Source organism: Oratosquilla oratoria, chromosome 26 (genome assembly GCF_046742065.1).
Source record: "Oratosquilla oratoria isolate Oo_2021 chromosome 26, ASM4674206v1, whole genome shotgun sequence".
Taxonomy (NCBI): Eukaryota; Metazoa; Arthropoda; class Malacostraca; order Stomatopoda; family Squillidae; genus Oratosquilla; species Oratosquilla oratoria.
In genome coordinates this window covers 32110273-32123068 of record NC_134802.1, presented here as the reverse complement: position 1 = coordinate 32123068, position 12796 = coordinate 32110273, and the positions used below count along the sequence as shown (strand labels likewise).

The 12796-nt window shown below is 41.8% G+C and overlaps 1 protein-coding gene across 4 annotated transcripts in view; it reads right to left on the bottom strand.

Annotated features, from left to right (window-relative positions):
- LOC143039446 (uncharacterized) overlaps positions 1 to 5362 on the bottom strand; it is a 20694-nt gene extending 15332 nt beyond the window's left edge. For 2 of the 4 annotated variants that reach the window (XM_076209498.1, XM_076209502.1), the window contains exons 1-2: positions 5274 to 5354; positions 2302 to 2611 (exon numbers count right to left, since the gene is read on the bottom strand). In XM_076209498.1, the coding sequence (XP_076065613.1) occupies positions 2302 to 2554 (253 nt within the window). In that variant the 5' untranslated portion in view covers positions 2555 to 2611; positions 5274 to 5354. Of the gene's footprint in view, positions 1 to 2301; positions 2612 to 5175 lie in introns of all 4 variants that reach the window. The other 2 variants (XM_076209500.1, XM_076209499.1) reach the window with 2 other exon arrangements.
- Positions 5363 to 12796: the final 7434 nt, after the last annotated feature.

Here is a 12796-nt window from a genome sequence, read left to right as displayed (position 1 = left end):
CCCATGTATGCCGTTGTATGTCGTCAATGTCAGATTATCATCATTCGACTCCGTGTTGGCTACACAATATACATTCATAGCTAAAGACACACACACACACAAGGGGAAATAAAGTTTGTGGAATACTGCCATAGATTGAACGCGAACAGATGACAAGATAAAACATGTTAGCACGCGTCCAATCAGTTATGCAGTGGCTTCAGAAGGGATTCTCATAAACAAACTTGTTTTCTTGAATGATGGAAATTAGCAGTTCTGAGATAAGAGCTAACATTAAATTCTTGGTGAAACTCAAATGTATGGGGATGCAGATTATTGAGGCTTTGTGAAGAGGATATAAGAATAACAGCTAATCAAATAGTTTTGGCCCTAGAAATACCATGTGGCTCAGCAAAAAAAAAATTGCAAAAAGATCTAGGACTAGGATTCGACAAGCTTACGGATGGATGGGTCCCAAGAGTGTTGAGCCACCGTTTTCTGGGAGAAGGAGTGATACTTGTAGACTTCTTTGATGAAAGATCTGTTAATGGACCTTATTAAGTACGAGTTTTAAAAAAACTGGGGGTGGCACTGGTAAAAAAAACGGCAAGGAAAGCAGCATGGTCGAATCCTCTTTCACCATGACCATGCAAGTGTAATGGATGTTATTCAAGAGTCCAATGGGAAGTGTTACCTCACACACCTTACATTTCCGATCTCATCCCATTAAACTTCTTCCTTTTTCCAAAGCTCAAGGAATCACAGGAGCCCTGTTTGAAAACATGGAAGAAACTAAAAATGCCGTATACACGTGGTTAACCATTAAAGTATAGGACTGCCGAGTTCATCGGAGAAGGCTTAATAGGTGGAAACATCGTCTTCGGAAGTGTATTGAACGGGATATTAACTATGTTAAATAATTAGCACTTTGTGTTTGCTCACTTCAATTACATACATATTTCTTTTTTAATTCCATATTTTTTTATCTACCATCATATATTATACTGTCAGGTACCCTATACATTGATCAAGGTGAAGTAACCAGTTTCTTGAAGATACAACAACCTTCAGTAGTTTGTTTCTCCTTTCTCTCTTTAGTTTATTCTGTATGTCAAGTCTTTGAATGACACAAATGTCACATGGATTTCAGGAGAAAGTAAATTAGGGGAAGATGAAACCAGGGCTGGTGGGAATCCAAGAGAATATCTCTAGAGGATTTGCTGAATTGTTTTCACATTGAGGGAGGGGAATTATCCTAAAATAGACCTCCAGAGTGGAGTATTACCTAGTAGAGGTCTCCTCTGGTAATTCTGAGTAATCTCGCATCTCTTTTATTCAGTCTCTCCTAATAACTGACTCAGAACTGAGTGACAAAGTTGTAGGCCAATTTTCATCAGTTTCAAAAATTTCTTAGTTATAGCTATTGCCCTGGGTTGCTCTGTAATAACTAATGAAGCAAAGGGTATATTTACATGTACTCCATAGTTTTCTATTTGTTCTTGGATCATCTTAAAATTGTTTTTGCAAATATTAATTTTGGGAAATAATACATTCTTTTATTGTTCCAAGGCCCCCCTACTCCTCAAAATATATTGATGTAGTATAGTGTTAACCTCACTAAACCTGACCTAATCTAATCTAACCTGATTTGACCCAACTTAAAACCTATCCTAATCTAACTTAACCTATCAATTGAAAAATAATTGTTTCAGAAATAATGAAATTGTGATACAGTATTTGAAGATTTTTAAGAGAAAACAGAAGTATATTTTGTAAACATTATCCTTAAATTTTTGGTATGCTACAAGATATTTTCCTTTCTTGTAAAAGATAAAATCATAACAGTCTGTGTACAGGTGTTCAAAGAAGTTCAGATAACAGAAAGACTCAAAGTATGCCAAGGAAATGTGTTCTAGGTTATAGGTCAACCAGTTGTGAATAGTAGTGTGAAAGAGGTACTTCATGTAACTTAAGCACATGCAATATATGAAATTACAGGCAATACCCAAACCTTCATAAAACTGACTTCAGTCATGAAAGTAATCTAGTTATATTTTTTCCCTTTGCATGAAAAAATTAAAAGGTTCTTGACATTTCCAGATCTACAAGAGGCAAGAGGTTCATTCAATGGTATAAAATTTAATTCATGAATATGCATGGTAAGTAGGGTGCTAACAGAAATAAACACATTTAAGACAAAATCTGTATCACTGGAGTTTCACATGCCCTCTGTCTTGTAGTCAGACCTATCCTACTATTTCCCTAATAATAGTAATAAAAGGCATGAACTGCTGAAAGTGATGCCAAAAAATTTATACAAACCTGGATACTTTCCCGACTTTCTGAAACCCTCCAAGACTGAGAGTCGACTGGTTTTGGAGGTACCTGGGGCTTGCTTTTTAGGCTTGATTTCAATACTCTTGTATTCTTCTGGATGCTTAATCTTCAAATGTTTAAGCATGTTACTGGTGTTACCACTATGCATAATTCTTTCTCCACAAATCTGACACAACACTTTATCAGAGGTTTCTTTGGCATTGTCAAAGTATGTCCACACTGCACTTCGCTTTCTCATATTTCTCTTGGGCCAGTGTCACTGTTGTTTAATAACTGATGTGATTTACTGTTTTACCTGAAAATGAATATGGTGGTTACCAATATTAAGATATATAGTTGTATGTATTAATTCATGGTATAGCCCCAGGTGGAGGGTGCACAGCCCCTCTCAGTATAATTCAAGATCCTTATCTCCCAGTAGGATATACCAGATGCTGAAGCCATTATTTGGGATAAAAATGACGAGCAAGTGCCAAACAGTAGTTATATTCTCAAGAGGGAAGAACACTAACATCTTCCACCCGGGCTGTAACTCAAATTCATACATGCTATACCAACAATCACGTGAGCTTTGAAGTTTGAGCAGGAGGGAAGTACACGAGCACTATTCACTCATTCAGTACATGTACCTAGAGTAGCACTTCTCAGTCACCACTTGGCTGACTGGACATGGTACAAAACAAATGGAAATTTGAGTCTGTTAGTTAATAATTGTGTTTGCCAAAGTGAATTCAACTTTATTATGTCATCAGTAGTGTGACATACTATGCATCTTAAAATAACTAATCATTCTCCATATGAAATCCATTATTAAAATTCTGCCATGAACACTGTAAATTGTAACAGTACAATGGTTTCAAAGTCAAATATGGTGACAATGAAATCAAGACTTAACAACAGGTTACATACTTAGGAGTGACCTAAGACCAAAATTTGTCTGGAGAGGTCATAGCTGATAAAATACTCACTAAATGCTCAAAACAACTTTTTTTTTACAGAAATGACAAAAAAATTATTTAAAAACAAGAAAATGCTGTTCTATTTACTCATTGACATTCAATGCCATTTTTTATTATGCCTGTATCCAGAAGATATCATTCTAGACTGCAGGTGGCCCAAAATAAAATCATAATACTTATCTTAGACTTGCTTTGCAGGAGCCATATAGGAGCTGAGGAATTTGTAAAAGTAGGAATGTTGCCTGCTCATTATTGCATTAAATAACTGAAACTAAATCAGATATACTACATTTAATGGTTCTCACTAAACGCCGACCAAAGTCGACCAACGCCGACCAAAACCACACAATGATGGTTTTTTATGAAATGCATAATTCATATATAAAAAATAGCATATGGTTGCATTATTTGACCTATTTTCTTTAAAATGTGTGATTTCCATGTAAAATCATCAAAGAGAAGTTACGTTTTTATCCTCTGCAAAATTACCAACCGGCAACCAACGCCGACCAAACCCAAACAATGACGGCTTTTGCTCAAAAGACAAAAACGTAACTTCTCTTTGATGATTTTACTTGGAAGTCACACATTTTAAAGAAAATAGGTCCAATAATGCAACCATATGCCATTTTTATATATAAATTATGCAATTGGGCAAAAACCGTCATTGTGTGGTTTTGGTCGGCTTTGGTAGACGTTGGTCAGCAGTTGGTAATTTTGCAGAGGATAAAAACGTAACTTCTCTTCGATGATTTTACATGGAAATCACACAATTTAAAGAAAATAGGTCAAATAATGCAACCATATGCTAATTTCTATTTAAAATTATACATTTGAGCAAAAGCCGTCATTGTTTGGGTTTGGTCGGCAATGGTTGCCGGTTGGTAATTTTGCAGAGGATAAAAACGTAACTTCTCTTTGATGATTTTACATAGAAATCACACATTTTAAAGAAAATAGGTCAAATAATGCAACCATATGCTATTCTTTATATATAAATTATGCATTTGATAAAAAACCGTCATTGTGTTGTTTTGGTCGGCGTTTAGTGAGACCGACATTTAATGCCCCAAAGAATATAAGATACAATTTCCAGCCAGTAGTATAATCACACACTGTCTCTGTCAAAACAGCTTGTCACACTAGTATTGTATTATGGAATGACCTCCCATATAAGTCTTACCAAATAAAAATACCTTAAGAGTCAGGTTATTATTATTATTTTTTTCTTCTTAACTGATAGCAAGGAATTAGTAGGCTTTTATTCATCATTAGTGCCTTGAATATCGTGGTGATACTTCTTATGCTTAAATTTGTTCATCTCATGCATACTGTACTAAATGTAAAATAGTCTTGATTGACTGCAGCTATTACTTCTAATCAGTTTAAAGTTTTAGCTTGTACTATATTTTTTCTTGGGTAAAGTTGTGCATATCAGTATAACTCATGCATCATTATTATTATTGTATTATATTACTAGTGTTACTTTCTTTTTCATGTCTTTGCTATATTTTGTCTAATACTACAGGTGCCTTTATTTTTTATTTCAAAAGTTATGTCAAAGACTGTAGTATGCATATCAGTATAACTCATGTATCATTATTATTTTCATTGTATTATATTACTGGTGTTACTTTCTTTTTCATGTCTTTGCTATATTATGTCAAAGATTGTGTGTAGTAACATGTTCCGATCTTAGCTACATTATTATTATATGTTTCTTTCCCTGTATTTGGAGTCATGTCAAAGGTTATTACGTGTCACGTACTTTTAATCCATTCTCGCAAAATTTACACAGTGTATTTTCATATCCGTGTATACCATTGACAAATAAAAAAATGATGTTTTCCTACGCTGGATTTATCACCCAGTTTCATCCCACAGTCGTGTAATGTATTACCTGGCGTATGAGAGTAACTAAAGTGCCAGACGAAAGTCTGAGGAAATCTAATATATCACTACACTCAAATAACAAATGTAATTATTTATGTAAGGTACTCATAATACTCGAATCCTCGCTATTTGTATCGATACTTTCGATACCAGGGTAATGTCGATAAGCTCACCCTTATCTTGCCGATATACACGTTTGTTTTGAAAACACGGGAGCCCTCTGCTGGCCGTCAATCCAACTCGAGCGGGAAATTTAACGTCATCATATGCTATCAGTTAATCAATTGTTTCCGCAAGTTTCTGTTATATTAGCACCCAACATTGCCACAATAGGTTAATATAATTAGGGTGATACGGGCCCAGGCGCGGATCCAGGGGGGGGGGCTGAAGCCCCCCCCAAATTGGTTCTTCCATGAATCATTGTAAGGATTTCATTTAATCGATTTTAGTACTTTCTGGTCAGCCTCTGCGCTATTAGATGGGTTGAGCGACACGACTCGGTCATTGTGTTTATGGAATTCCTGCCAGTTATTGCCGTCTTTCTGGAGAACGAGAGCAACTCGGACGCGACGGCGGGACTACTACTAATAGCAATCCGAGAGCCGCGCTTTCTGATTGGTCTCGCCGTCGCTGAGTCTGTGCTAGCTCACACTGTGGAGCCGAGCCGAGCCCTGCAGTCCCCTATGGTCGATCTAGTCTCAGCGTACGCTAGGATTGGTGATGTGGTGACGCATCTAAACAAGACCCGGGAAGGTGCACTGACCAGCTTCCAGAACATCTTCAAGAAGGCAGAGGGGCTCCTCCAGGAGATCGGTTCATCACATGACACCATTCCTGTACCTCGAGTTTGCAAGCGCCAAACGCAGCGAGCGAATTTACTCTTCCAGAAGCTGAGGGAGTATTACCGAAGATCTGTATATGCAGCGGCGGCGCCACGAATTTTTAGTTGGGGGGGCTAAGGGGGGGCTGAGCAAATTTTTGGTGGGGCTAATAGTAATATGATAATACACATATATTATCCTCATTTCAGAAGGGTTGGGCTAGCACTGATGGCTGACAAATTTTTAGCCCTGGCAATTACAAATTCCACTTAATAAAATTATTTCAATGAGTGTTTTAAATTTTCAATTTGCTCATTTCAGTTTGGGGGGGGGCTAATGGGGGGGCTGGCCACTTTTCCAAGCCCCCCCCCCTGGCGCCGCCACTGTGTATATGTCCCATTCCTCGACCATGTATTGACTGAGCTGCAGACCCGGTTCGGGAATGATACTATTCCTGTTGGCTTCAAGATCAAGAATCTGCTCAGCAGCGCTGACGGAGATGTTGCTGCTGTACTGGAAGCGGCAAAGGTTTATGAGGCTGACATCGAGACCTTGAGCCTCGTGAAGGTGGAAGCAGAGCGCTGGTATTCAACAACAATGAAGTTCGAATCCATTGGAGATGCCCTTGCCCACGCCCAGACCCGAATGTATCCGAACCTGGCCAAGCTCCTCCGAGTTTTGATCACGCTCCCAGTCTCGAACGTAGAGGCCGAGCGTTCATTTTCAACCCTGAAGCGACTGAAGACCTACCTAAGGAATACTATGGATCAAGATAGCCTCAACGGCCTGGCGCTACTCGGCGTTTACAATGAAATCAACATTGAAATTGTCACAGATCACTTGTGACTCGTAAAAATTTGGCTGAATTATACATATACATAAACAGCTCATTAACTAATACATCAATTACAGTTTGAAGAAACTAAGTGGTTTGCGAGAGTATCACCAATTTGCGTAATCGAAGTTCGAAACTCTGAAGCATCAAATACCAAGACTTGGAAACTCTGAAGCTTCAAACCTCCGAAACTTCGAAACTCAAACTCCGAAGCGCGAAGAGTGGAGGAAGGGAGAATGACCAGAATGGACAGTCAAGAATCGACACAGCTGGTGAAAGATTCTGACATAAATGGCGCCCATCGTGGGGCCTTCTTGTGCGTTATTCACACTCTGGCAGTAAAACTTTTATTGTAACATTGAAGTTGATTACAGAAGTGTGAGAGCCATGTCCGTGCAGGAATTGACGAGTGAGGCGGAAACCCTGGGGTATAAGGATACTGAGGAAATCCGGGAGTACGTCCGAAAACGGCAACAGCAACTTCGGGACGACAGAGCGCAGGAACGAGAGTTCGAAAAACTAAAGTTGGAACATGAAAAGGAGAAACGGCTGCATGAGAAGGAGATGCTACAGCTCAAACTTTCCCAACCTCAGACCGATGGTACCAGCTCGCCAGGTGTCAACCCTGTTGCTCACACCCAGTTCTCTACACACCGGCTCAACATTCCAAAGTATGAGGTAGGTCAAGCGATTGAGCCTTTTATTGACAGGTTCCAGATGGTGGCGACTTCGTACAAATTGAGCGAAGGTGTTAAGAAGGTCGAGTTTATGAACCTCTTCGACGGGAAGCCTCTCGACATCATCCACCGTCTTGACTCCTCAATGCGAGATTATGAAGGTATGAAGAAAGCATTACTTCTAGCTTATGGTAAGACATTGGAGGATGCGCGTGACCAATATCAGCGAGCTATGTTGCAGGATAAGGAGACGGTAGCCCAGTTCTGCGCTAGATTGAAGAGTTACTTGGACCATTGGATGGAAAAGGACGAGACTCCGCAGACTGTCGAGGGTCTGCGCGACTTGATGCTGCGCACCCAGCTGGAAAAGTCGTGTCCCACGGAGCTGGTGGCTAAATTCAAGATACAGAAAGTAAAGGACCTCCAGCAAATGACTGACCTGGCCGACGCACACTTCGCAGCTTACGGGTACCACACGAGGAAACAACTTCACAAGAAGTTGCCTCCCCCTGTACATTCTCAGACACCACAAGGGTCTAACACGCAAGCCCAACACCACAATAAGTTACCAGTCATCTCCACAGCAGTCGAAACCACAAAGATTTACTCAATCTTTTTTTTTCCTCACAGCCAACCACAGCAAGTGAGGAACCAGCCCTACTCTCAAGGTGGTTGGAAGGGCCACAAGGGTCAGAAGAATCAGCACGCTGCAGCAGCAGCAGTACACCACGGAGGAGCACCTGAGGAATTTTCCCCAAAGGTTATTCCACAAGAAGAGTGTGTCACCGCCGGTTCCCTGTCAACTCCCCAACACGTGTACTTATCAGTTGCATTGAGTTCTAGTCTCAGAGGTACAGGGCTCCTGGTTCAGCCTGGCAAGGTAAATGGTGTCACCGCGGAAGTCTTAAGGGACAACGGATCGACGGGGTATTGTGTCAAGGAGAGGCTTGTAACGCCTGACAGTTACACTGGAAATTATGTAACCGTGAGTCTTATCAACGGGACTCGGGTGATCTGCCCCTTAGCTACGGCTCACACGAAGACACCACCCAAACCTGTGCAGCGGCGGTTACCAGAGGAGCCGCCAGAGCAACCAACCAGGTAAAACCTTTGATACTTTCATCTGTTTCAGATCTTGCAAATAGTGAGGACGTAGTTGCCGAGCAAACGACCGATCCCACACTTGCCATGGTTTGTAAGAAGGTTCTAGAGGGACATTGCAGAACTTCTCGGGGAACGGAAACCAGATTCCTTAAGAAAAGGGGAAGACTTTATCGCAGTACGGTGTATCCAAGCGGGGACTCGAGACTACAGTTCGTCGTTCCAGAGAAGTACCGCCTGGCAGTGTTTAAGCTGGGTCATCATGCTGCACTAGGTGGACACATGGGAGTACAGAAAACTCAAGATAGAATTCAGTCTCAATTTTTCTGGCCTGGGATAGGCAGAGAGATAGTGAGGATGATGAGGTCATGTGACGTATGTCAGAAGACTACAGATCGCGGCCGAGTGAAGCCTGCACCACTCTGATCTCTGAGCCATTCCAGCGAGTGGCTGTGGACATCGTTGGACCTATCATTCCAAGGGCAGCTGACGGAGCCAAATACACCCTTACCTGCGTGGACTTCGCGACGAGATGGTCTGAAGCAGTACCCCTTCGCAATATTGAAACCATAACTGTCGCCGAAGCAATGTTCGAAATCTTTTGTCGCGTGGGCATTCCTAAGCAAGTGTTGTCCGACCGGGGGAGCCAGTTCACTTCAGTCATGATGGAAGAGTTGCTGAGGCTACTGGCTGTAAAAGGGCTCAGGACTACCCCTTACCACTCTGTGAGCGTTTCAATGGCACCCTCAAGAAGATGCTGAAGCGGATGGCAGCAGAGCAACCTAAGGAATGGCCACGATTTATCGCCCCTCTACTATTCGCCAACCGCGAAGTACCCCAAGCTTCACTACAGTTCTCACCATTTGAGTTAGTCTACGGCAGGTCAGTTCGTGGTCCTCTGCAAGTACTGCGAGAACTCTGGGACGAAGAAGAGCCTGACCCCGCAGTGAAGACAACTTATGCATATGTGCTGGACTTGGCCGAACGACTACGAGAGACCTGTGAAGTAGCAAAGCAAGAGCTACTGAAAGCTAAGGAAGTTCAGAAGGCGTACTACGACAAGAAAACTAAGCTGAGGATCCTCGAGGAAGGAGACCAGTGCCTCCTCCTTCTACCCACCGCGCACAACAAGTTGCTGTCGCAATGGCAAGGACCTTTTGAAGTAGTCAAACGTCTCAATGATTTGAACTACTTGGTGCAAGTGGGACCAGACCAAAAGAGGTTCCACATTAATATGCTGAAGAAATATTACACACCTCAAGTTACATGTTCGGCAGTTGGTCAAGAATGTTTGCTGAATAGGGGAGATCGTGTGCTATCACCTGAACAGTACGAGTGTCTGCAGATTGTCGAAGGCCAGTTTAAGCAGTCGCAGATGGTCTCTACTGCCGTGGTTATACCAGAGGTTGAGGAATTGACAGATTGCGCACCCCTTACCCGTGAAGCTATTCAAGGCGAAACGGTGGAGGATGTGCAAGTACCTCCGAGGCTTGGTCCAGAGCAGAAGAGACGTATAAATTCTATTCTCCAGCGACATTCAGCAGTGTTCTCCGATAAGCCTGGAGTCGCCAAGGTGGATTGCCACGAAATACAGCTGACGAGCAGCGTACCCGTCAGATTGAAGCCATACCCGATACCCATTCGTCTGGTGGATGCGGTCAAGGAGGAGATAGACAACATGGAAGCTGCAGGCATCATAGAGAAGTCATCGTCTCCCTACTGCAGTCCTATAGTCGTTGTACGCAAGAAGTATGGAGGTGTACGAATCTGTGGAGATTACCGCGGAGTAAATGCAGTAACCCAGGTGGATGCAGAGCCATTGAGCAATCAGCAGGAAATATTTGCAAAGGCCGTCAACTCCAAAATCTTTTCCAAGATGGATTTGGCGAAAGGATTCTTCCAGATTCCGCTGGAGGAGAGAAGCAAACAGGTCACGGCAGTCGCAATACCCAACGGACTTTACCAGTTCAAAGTACTACCTTTTGGACTTACCAACTCCCCAGCAGTTTTTAACCGTGCCATGCGTCAAGTTCTGTGCGGCATCCATGGAGTGGAAGCTTTTGTGGACGATATACTCATCCACTCTTCTACCTTCGAGGAACATCTGGAGATCCTGGAGAAGGTACTTAAGAGACTTAGTTCAGTGAATATGACAGTCAAGCCGTCTAAATGCGAACTTTTCCAACAGGAAGTACAGTTCCTGGGACATACCTTAGGCGAAGGACGATGTGGATGCCAGGATAGCAAGATAATGAAGATCAAGAATGCATCTCGGCCGACCACGAAGAAACAGGTCCGATCGTTCTTGGGACTTGTGGGCTACTACCGCGGGTTCATTCCGAATTTTGCTGTCCTCGCCTTGCCACTCACAGAGCTTCTCAACAAGAATGCTCCTAACAAGTTGACATGGAGGCCTGAACAGGAGGAAGCGTTTACGACACTTAAGAACCTCCTCTGCAAGGAGCCGATACTTCAACTACCGGGCTTCAACCAGCCTTTCATCCTCCGGACCGATGCGTCCCAAGAAGGCATTGGAGCTATCCTGATGCAAGAAAGGGATGGGGATATTTTTCCTGTTAGTTATCATAGTAGGAAGCTGAAGCCAGCGGAGTTGAACTATAGTACGGTGGAAAAGGAGTTGCTTGCAGTTGTAGAGGGCATCAAAAAGTATTATTATTTCCTCTACGGAGATAAATTTATTTTAGAGACTGATCACTTGCCTCTTTCGAGCCTTAGGACCTCCAAGAACGCCAATGCCCGAATCATGAGGTGGGCATTGTACCTCCAGCAGTTCAACGTGGTCATCCGGTACATCAAAGGAAGTTCAAATGTTGGAGCTGACCTGATGTCCCGACTGCTCGAGAAAGACGTAAGTGTAGTAATTGTACTTTTATAGAATATTATAGTTGTGCAGTTAGATTTCAATTCAATTACATATCAGTGTCTCTATGTAATTATTACTGGAGTAATTGGTTAGACATTGCGTGGAGCAATATCTTTTTGTGTGGGCGAGTGTCACAGACCACTTGTGACTCGTAAAATTTGGCTAAATTATACATATACATAAACAGCTCATTAACTAATACATCAATTACAGTTTGAAGAAACTAAGTGGTTTGCGAGAGTATCACCAATTTGCGTAATCGAAGTTCGAAACTCTGAAGCATCAAATACTAAGACTTGGAAACTCTGAAGCTTCAAACCTCCGAAACTTCGAAACTCAAACTCCGAAGCGCGAAGAGTGGAGGAAGGGAGAATGACCAGAATGGACAGTCAAGAATCGACACAACTGGTGAAAGATTCTGACAGAAATAGACAGTGTAATCAGTGTATTTGCCCCCCCCAAAAAAAAAAAAAAAAAACAGGAGGCTGATGTTCGTGTGAGCCCATGAACAATGCTACGTGTTAATAATGTAATTTAAATACTTTTATTAACAGGTTCAGAAGTTCATACACGTTTTTGTTTGTATTTCTGTTTTTGAAGCTACTTCTATTTTTTATTACGTCCATGAGTCCATGTGCACTAACACTACACACGGATCCTACAATAATTTCTGTCTATGCGAGAGTATACACGTGCCAGTGCCTTATCACTGACTAGCACAAGCGTGTAACAATATAAAACGAATATTTATTCTATTATATATGTCTAAAATACAGAAAAATCTGAAAAACCTTATTAAGTATACTCCACTTCTGATACATCAGACTACTCAGAGGAAGGAATTCAGGTTAGCCCCCCCCCCAAATTCTTATCCTGGATCCGCCACTGTACAGGCCCATCATAGGTGGGAACATTCATTGGTAAGCACAAGCGGACAACAACGATCGTAGAACATTCATAGCAAGGTCTAAATATACAGGTCAGACCGTTTAAATTATTGTGCGCAGCTTCTGACGTCATTAGACTGGGTCCGTTTTCTCTTTGTGAAACATTGAAGAAAACTGTGAAACGCCAAGGAAGACAGGAACTATAATATTTTATATATATATATCATATATATTATATATTCATATATATAGACAGGAACTATAATATTTTATATATATATTTCATATAATATTTGTCAGAATATAACTAATTGCGTGGAGCGGTGCGAGCGAAGACAACGACATTCTCGGACGACGCACCAGCTTCAACTGACAGCTATAGGACCCGCCAACCCCACTTTGAACAGCCAGGTGACGTTCACG